The 9,343-nt window shown below is 45.3% G+C and overlaps 1 protein-coding gene across 1 annotated transcript; it reads right to left on the reverse strand.

Moving 5' to 3' along the window:
* Window positions 1–240: 240 nt before the first annotated feature.
* LOC136499202 (rab GTPase-activating protein 22-like) lies at window positions 241–8,363 on the reverse strand. Its single transcript, XM_066494902.1, has 5 exons — window positions 7,859–8,363; window positions 6,587–6,722; window positions 6,382–6,431; window positions 2,203–2,256; window positions 241–1,932 (listed from the first exon to the last, which is right to left on the reverse strand). The coding sequence occupies exons 1-5, from the start codon at window positions 8,113–8,115 to the stop codon at window positions 699–701; spliced, it is 1,731 nt and encodes a 576-aa protein (XP_066350999.1). The 5' UTR covers window positions 8,116–8,363; the 3' UTR covers window positions 241–698.
* Between the last annotated feature and the right edge of the window lie 980 nt (window positions 8,364–9,343).

A 9,343-nucleotide genomic window follows, 5' to 3' on the forward strand; every position in this document is an offset into this window, starting at 1 on the left:
TCCAGAAATACATGATTTCTGCAAGCATATGCTCTTGTGCTTCGCATAATTGCAGCACGTCACCATGCTCTTGTGCTTCGCATAATTGCAGCAAGCATACAGTATGCCCTTACCATGCTGCGATATCAAACAGATACTGCAGAATATACCAGGAGGCAGGAACAGGAATGAAAATGCGTTGCTGTGATCTCAAGCATAGATACTAGTAGAACTCATGATGAAAGAAACTGGTGTGTGAAATGACAGTAAAGACTTTGATTTCATTATTACTCCACATTACACCCCCCCAAATCTGGGAACTTAATTTTCCTATAAAAGACTTCATGGAAAATGTTGTTTCTGCCAAGGACAGACATTAGAGGCAAAAACAAAATTTTCCATCAAGTTTGACTATGGATGGCTAGCATAAACCACTGTGATATCCAATGGTTTATCAGCTTAACCAAAGTGGAGACAACTTCGTCCTCACTTGAAGCTACAAGGTTCTCTACATACATACCCATCAAACACCCTGTTCGCTGGTTGGTGCTGGTGCTGGTTTTTTGTGAGAGAAAACACTGTTGGCTGGTTGAATAAGCCTGGCTGAAACCAACAAGCGAACATGGTGATGAACAGTACACAACAGATTACTAAATACACCTCGGAAAAGGGTTCATGCCTGCATACTCTACCGAACATAACTGAGGAACGCCGTTGCATCAGATTTTGTCATGAAGGTCAACAACCAAGTGGTGTGCATCATCTAGGAGCTTCCAGACATCTAGCTGCCCGGCCATGCTATTACACTCCCGCAGTATCTCATCCATGCTGCTGTACTTCTCGATTATCAGCTTCCTCCTCTGCAAGACACAGGCTGCAATAGCATAGAGCAGCAAGTCGTCTGTTGGCGGGGCAAGAAGCCTTATCCTTGCCCAAGTGGACCTTCCAATCCCGGCTCGAATCGCGGCCTGGTCAGCCCACATAACCTCCCACAGACACATAGTCTGCTCAAAAGTGAGCTCCCTCCTGAAAAGAACCACCACCATTCGGTACAGAAAGAAGCAGTCTTCGGCCTGAAGTTTCTGCAGATGCCTATAGAGGTGTGAGTCCTTGCGCTTGATGATCTGTGAGACAGTTTTCAGCTGTCTTCTTATTCCAACCTCATCAAGCCTGAAGTTGTGTCTGGCTTTCTTCATGAAACCCACAAAGCACCAAAATGCTTCATGATCTTCCTCCATGACTGCAATTATTGGTGACAAGAGATCGCTCATTCCTTGACAGTACCCTATCTCTGGATCATAGAGTGCATATGCCTCAAGCAGTGCAACTAATCGTGCAGCATGATAAATCATGTAAGGCTCCAAGTGGTCAAAATCTTTCAACCCAACAGACATTGCAGACTGCAGTGCTTTCTCTTTAGAGACTACAGCCTGGTTACGGGCAAATAGAACCCATTCTGTATTTGCTCGAATAGCATCTACACGTATAATGCGCTGCCATGTGGCAAAATCCTCGGGAGTTCTGTCTGAAATAAAAATGTCCGACTTAGATGAAGCGGTCCGGACAAATTTTGGTTTGGGATCACAGTTCTCTTCCATATTGGTAGAGACGGGTGTTCTATCAGGGTCCTCTTCACAGGAAGACTCAGATTCAGAAGATTCTGATTCTACCATACATGGATCAACAGAAGTTAACTCACTTGTATCTTCATCTATGCATTCCACAGCATCCCAGTTAGAACTCTCTGATTCTTCTGCCTTACTGCCTAAAGATTTCAATTCTTTGGGCATCACACAAGCCCTCTTACTAACACCATTTGAATATGGTGACTCTGAACCTTCAGCCCCATCAGAAAAGTCCTCATTCATGAACTCATTTATAACATTCAGGCCATTTCCTCTATTACAATGCAGAACACGGTGGCACTGTCGCCTCAGTTTTTCATATTCTTTCCTGCACCAGAAGTTGAGGCAATTCATTTTATCAATAACAAAGTATCATTGTGAACAATACTAGTGTTATTGCGGCATTTTCTTCAGAAAACAGGAAAGCACAAGATGTCTGATAGCAAAGGTGCACACAGCTGTTATATATCTACTTATTTACTCTTCTTCTCTGGATTATAGAATATAAAGATAAATCATCCTCAATACAAACTGGACATTCAACTAAACCAAGAAAGCACAAGCTGATGGACAAAGAATGGAGTTATGAAAGTGATACCTTTTCTTTATCTTGATAGTATTCCTGTCCTCTTCAGAGCTGTTCAAATCATAGCTGTAAATAATATGAAATTGGTCAGTCTGTCGCCTTGAAGCAGTTACACATATGATAGATATCTAATAGCAAAAGGCTAAGTCTCAATCAACCAAATTAAACACATTTTTCTTGCTGTAAGTTGCATATTTTTTTTTTTTAAAAAAAGCATAATGCCTTTTCTTGGCTTTCAGTCTACCTGAGATAGATGCACAGATGATTCTGATTTTGATCGACTGGCCCAAAAATGTGGCTTAGGAAAAATCAGCAACTTCACAAAATGACACTAGGGAGGCCCATAAATAATAGAAGAAAAAATTAGCATAGTATCATCAAATATTAGGATGCCATGTGAAGCCTAGGGACGCATATCACTGATAGTATGACACATTGATCAGTCATATTTCAGATGACACTTAGAAAATCTAATGCTGATATTTTTGGACAACTGTTGACCTATGAGAGGAAATGCATTTAGCTTTTGGCATGTTTTGGATTTCTGCTGATCCAGGTTGAGCAGTGTTTTTAAATAATGAGGTTTCACAAACTCATGGCTTTGGGCATGCTTTTTCAACAAGTTCTCCCTCCATTTCTGTTCATAAGGCATATTTGTCTAGGCAGGGAGATGAAATATGTTACTGATAGAGGAATACAACAACAACAACAACAACAAAGCCTTTAAGTCCCAAACAAGTTGGGGTAGGCTAGAGTTGAAACCCATCAGAAGCAATCAAGGTTCAGGCACGTGAATAGCTGTCTTCCAAGCACTCCTATCTAAGGCTAAGTCTTTGGGTATATTCCATCCTTTCAAGTCTCCTTTTATTGCCTCTACCCAAGTCAACTTCGGTCTTCCTCTGCCTCTCTTCACGTTACTATCCTGGCTTAGGATTCCTCTACGCACCGGTGCCTCTGGAGGTCTCCGTTGCACATGTCCAAACCATCTCAACCGGTGTTGGACAAGCTTTTCTTCAATTGGCGCTACCCCTAATCTATCACGTATATCATCGTTCCGAACTCGATCCCTTCTTGTATGACCGCAAATCCAACGCAACATACGCATTTCCGCGACACTTAGCTGTTGAACATGTCGTCTTTTCGTAGGCCAACATTCTGCACCATACAACATAGCAGGTCTAATCGCCGTCCTATAAAACTTGCCTTTTAGCTTCTGTGGTACCCTTTTGTCACATAGGACACCAGACGCTTGCCGCCACTTCATCCACCCTGCTTTGATTCTATGGCTAACATCTTCATCAATATCCCCGTCCCTCTGTAGCATTGATCATAAATATCGAAAGGTATCCTTCCTAGGCACTACTTGACCTTCCAAACTAACATCTTCCTCCTCCCGAGTAGTAGTGCCGAAGTCACATCTCATATACTCAGTTTTAGTTCTACTGAGTCTAAAACCTTTGGACTCCAAAGTCTCCCGCCATAACTCCAGTTTCTGATTCACTCCTGTCCGGCTTTCATCAACTAGCACTACATCGTCCGCGAAAAGCATACACCAAGGGATGTCCCCTTGTATGTCCCTTGTGACCTCATCCATCACTAAAGCAAACAAATAAGGGCTCAAAGCTGACCCTTGATGTAGTCCTATCCTAATCAGAAAGTCATCCGTGTCTCCATCACTTGTTCGAACTCTAGTCACAACATTGTTGTACATGTCCTTAATGAGCCCGACGTACTTCGTTGGGACTTTATGTTTGTCCAAAGCCCACCACATAACATTCCTTGGTATTTTATCATAAGCCTTCTCTAAGTCAATAAAAACCATGTGTAGGTCCTTCTTCTTCTCCCTATACCGCTCCATAACTTGTCTTATTAAGAAAATAGCTTCCATGGTTGACCTTCCGGGCATGAAACCAAATTGGTTCATAGAGACCCGCGTTATTGCTCTCAAGCGATGCTCGATAACTCTCTCCCATAGCTTCATAGTATGGCTCATCAACTTAATTCCCCGGTAATTCGTACAACTTTGAATATCCCCTTTATTCTTGTAGATCGGTACCAATATACTTCTCCTCCACTCATCAGGCATCTTGTTTGATCGAAAAATATGGTTGAACAGCTTGGTTAGCCATACTATAGCTATGTCCCCGAGGCATCTCCACACCTCGATTGGGATACCATCCGGTCCCATCGCCTTACCTCCTTTCATCTTTTTCAACGCCTCTCTGACCTCAGATTCTTGGATTCTCCGCACAAAGCGCCTATTGGTGTCATCAAAAGAGTCATCCAACTGAAAGGTTGTGTTCATATTCTCCCCATTGAACGATTTGTCAAAATACTCTTGCCATCGATGTCGGATCTCATCCTCCTTCACCAAGAGATGCTCCCTTTTATCCTTAATGCACTTAACTTGGTTGAAGTCCCGTGTCTTTCTCTCACGAACCCTAGCCATCCTATAAATGTCCTTCTCTCCTTCCTTCGTACTCAAATGTTGGTAAAGATCCTCGCACGAGGAATGATAAAGGGAAATGTAGAATTAACTCACAAATGTCATAGATATAGCAAGTTTAAACGAGGGGGTATCAGATGCATTGTATGTCGAAACAGGATAGAAAACATCATAAGGCCAACATTTTGCAAAAGAGAGGGTATGATGGAAAGATTATTTTGTGTAAAGAATGTCATGAAAAAGCAGTGCAAAAATCTAGGCCACCAACCAAGTAGAAGTATTTTTCCTCCATTGCATAAAATCAATATTGAAAACAGCAGGCTATAGCACCACTATAGCAGCTAGAGCCCCTCCCTGCTACGCTTTCTCTCTTTTCTGTAACATATGGCCGCTATCAGTGCTATATCAGGCAATAGCAGCACTAAACAGCTTAGCGGGCTATTTATTTAGCAGCGCCAAACAGACTCTACATGTTCTATTAAGTTAAGAACTTAAGCAACTACCATTTAATTCTGGTTGGTGTTTGCTTATGGCTAGGGCTGCTGTGACAAATACTTGTACATCTTATCTTCGACCTACTTACCTCTTATGTTGAGCAATCATTTGAATTTCTGATGGAATAATGGTTGTTCCGGCCTATAAATTGCATGTGTTTTCCCAAAACACTAAATGGCTTAGGGGCCAACGGCTGCTATAGCGCCACTATAGCTGTCATAGCAGTATGAGCAAGCCACCACTAAATTCCATAGCCCACTATTTTAAAAAAAAGGGCGTACCGAGTGCAGAGAGCTCCCGCTCTGTGCGGGGTCTGGGGAAGGGTGTTAGTAGCAAGCCTTACCCTCGCCTGTGCAATGCGAGGAGACCGCGACTCGAACCCGGGACCTTCTGGTCACAGGCGGTAAGACTACCGCTTGCACCAGGCCCGCCCTTCATAGCCCACTATTTTCAACATTGCATAATTTTTTTTCTTGAATGACGTAGGAGAGCTGCGTGTCATTTCATTCAGATAGAAAGAGTAGAAAACGAGTTGGATTTAGAAAGAAACCCAACTCGCCGAAAACAAACAACACACACTCCCACCCACACCGAAAAAAGGGGAGGGTTGGGAAGACACATGACCAAGACCTGAACAAACCACTCCAAACACTGGGTAATCTGGACCAGCGACCTTACGAGCAATTCACTAAGCTTTGATGCTCCAGAGCCATGCACCACAAACTGCATACATCACCTATGGTCTGAAGAAGGGTATGGATGTTAGGCACAGCTCCTTCAAAAAAAGGGCATACCCAGTGCAGAGAGCTCCCACTCTGTGCGGGGTCTGGGGAAGGGTGTCAGTGGCAAGCCTTACCCTCGCCTGTGCAATGCGAGGAGACCTCGACTCGAACCCGGGACCTTCCGGTCACAGGCGGTAAGACCCTACCGCTTGCACCAGGCTCGCCCTTCGCACAGCTCCTTCAAGCACACAAGAATTCTGGTGCTTCCACACTTTGCATAAAATTATAGTAGTAATATATTTCTACTCATAGGGGAAATTATCACATGAGACCACACTTGTAGGTTTTAAATAACTACTAGCACATATGCACCATATCATTTCACAAGAACATTTTGGTCGAATGTTCAAGTTTGACTAGCTTCTTGAGCTATACATTCATTTACCACTTCAAACTATGTTAACACTTAACAAGATGATTGCTACGTGATATTTAATACATAAAAAAAAAATAGGAAAATCATCTTACACTCCAAGCAGAAATGGCCAAACTTCAGCCCTTATGTCTGGTTCAATCCCCTGGAAACATTAATATAAGTGATTCAATTTACCATTAAAGTGGAAAAGGCTGCACAACATGCAATTGGGTGCAAAATGTGCATAGCTAACAATCCCAGCATATATCGGTCAGTGGTTGTGTATAGAAAGAAAGCCTGCATAACAATAATGCTTACCCCACTGCGAACCTTCTTTAGAAACTTTCTTCCTCCATCACGAAGCTTCCCGTTTGCTGAAAATAGATGATTCCAGTGTTGACAAGTAAGCGCTCGTTTCCTTTTTCTTCGAGACCATGGAGATTTAATTCCACCTCTAGAATGAAATGTGGTAAAAGGAAATAATAAGTTGAAGTTGGCTGATGATTCCATGTTCTACGTTATTGCAGCATACCAAAGATACAACTTGACCACAGCATTTACGGAGTTGCATTCTCAAATCAAACAATGAATTTAATGCTAGCCTTAATAGCTGAAATGTAGTACATTATTGGTTACCACAAATGTATAAATACAACCCAAAATGTAGCATTTCAGCGAGCTACTAGCACAAAAGCTGGAGGTATCAAATTCAAGATTTCAGCAATCAATGGCAAGTTAACTAACCAACATCATAAAAAAAAACTCGACCTGCGGAGCATTCTGTGATAGGGAAGACCTTCTCACGCAGGTCGAGAAAACCTTTGAACCCATGCCCCACCTTACACAGCGGCACCGTAGCCCTTGTGAGAACGACCAACAACCTAGGTTGGGCCTTAGACCTGTGCTTTGGCATGGGACAGATGAGGGGATTTTTTGTAACCCCAGCCTGAAATTCGCTCCCACGGGGAGTCGAACCCAGGACCTGAAGAGTGCTACTAGAGCCACCTAACCAACTCAGCCAGAGGCCTGTTTGCACTAACCAACATTATGAAATGTCATTCATGACACAGTTTCAGATGACATGGTTTACAACTCTACCAGGCTACCACTGCCATGAAGCAAGATCCTAAAATGCCCCCACACCCCTCCCTAAAAAACATCTAAAATCGGATCATCCTTAGGCTAAAATGCTCCTTTAGTTCTTACAATGAATTGAACAAACGTCCAATCTACATTTCACGCAAATAGCAGTACAAGTGAACCAGAACTTTGTGCCTAGTACTGCGAGCTGCTGCGCAAGACTTAACTAGATCAAAGCGTACAAGAAGCACCTAGTAACTGGTTCAGAGCACTTGAACAGCAAACAAGTTAGCATTTTTTTAAAATCTAAAAGCCTAAAGCAAATCTTATAAGAATAATAGTACCGAACAAACTACCACTTCCACTGTGCTACCAGAATAGCATAATTTTGAGACTTAGTGCGCGAATCATCGTTAGGAAATGTCAACCGGTACGGTTGCCAACAAAAATTCCCCATTTTGAAGCGACCCATTTTGCGGCACCAGGAGGAATCCACACAGGATAGCTCACCGGTCCATGTTCGGAGATGAAGGAGCCAGCGAGGGCGACGAGGAAGCTGCCACCACTGACGCTGGCGCTGAATCCGAACCCTCCGCGGCCGAATTCGCCGGTGCAGACAAAGAGGACGTCGCCGGCGAGGCCGACGAGGTAACGGGGAGCGACCGGCGGTGGATCCACGAGTAAGAACGCGGGGAAGACGGCACCCTCTGCGACGGCGCCGAGGAGGTGCTGGATCGCCGCAGGGCCTTCATCGCCCCGCCCCGCATCACCCTCCACCTACCGCTTCTATTTCTAAAAACTAGCAAGGCACCGAGCGCCTAGTCCAACCCGACCGCTTCCCGCTTCAGGGCGGCGAGCTTCCCCATCCACGCCGCCGGCAGCCGGCGCGGGCGGGCGGTGGCCGATGCCCGATGCGGACGCGGACGCGGGCGCGGAGCTCTGCGCGTGCGCGACGACGGGGGGATCCTGGTCTCCTTCCCCTGGAGAGGAAGGGAGTCAAAAGAGTTGGTGCGGTAGGCATCGGTTACACAGCCCGTTGGCCGTCGCCTACGCACGCTGCCATGTGGGCCGAATTTTTTAATTTTTTAGTCTTTTTTTTTTAATTTTTCACAAATATACCCCTGAAGATATGATTTCAAAATCTGGACCCTTAGCTCGGCGCCATCAATGCTGACGCCGAGCTTACACGTCTCGGCGCCATCGTTGCTCTTGAGCTTGACGTAGACGTGGCGGTGACTTGACAGGCAGCTCGACGCCGTAGATCTTGACGTCGAGCTTGGCACCGTGTTTACTGGCGCCAAGCCTGTCTTACGTATGGCCCTTCTTTCCTTTCTCTCTTGCTCTCCCTCTCTCTCTCGCACCATCAGCGCTCGCCTGAACCAGCGCACCGCCGCCGCCGTCCGCGCCCGCGCCCTTCCCCGCACCCTTGGCCGCGCCCGCCGCGCCCTTGCCGTGCCGTCCACACCCGCCCGCCGTGTCCACCGTACCGTGGCCACGCCTCGCCCGCCGTGCCACCCACGCCTGCCGTTCCGGCCTCGCCGCGCGGAGAACAAGCCATCCCGCGCCCGCCACGCGCCACCGCCGGCCCTGGCCCCTGTAGCGCCCCGCCGTGCCACCGTCGGCCCGGCTCGTCAGCCTCACCCACGCCCGGCGTCCGCTGCGACTCCGTTGACGTCCGCGACTCCGTCGTCGGACAGGTAAAAATTATGAATATGCAATATACGTACTTAGTTAGCTTTGATTGTAGTATGGTAGTTTTGGCATTTGTTATTTACTAGTTAATGTGATGACTCAGGTAGTTGATTTAGTTAGTGATCTAGTGAGATAGATATGTAAATAGATAGAAACATAGATACATAAGTACATAGATATAGTTAGATAGCTACTTAGATAGATAGTTATATATTTAGTTAACTAAATAGGATCTAGCTATATATTTAGTTAACTAAATAGAATCTAGCTATTATGGATCTACCTACATGGAACGAGGACGAC

This window comes from Miscanthus floridulus, chromosome 13, assembly GCF_019320115.1.
Source record: "Miscanthus floridulus cultivar M001 chromosome 13, ASM1932011v1, whole genome shotgun sequence".
In the NCBI taxonomy this organism is placed as follows: domain Eukaryota; kingdom Viridiplantae; phylum Streptophyta; class Magnoliopsida; order Poales; family Poaceae; genus Miscanthus; species Miscanthus floridulus.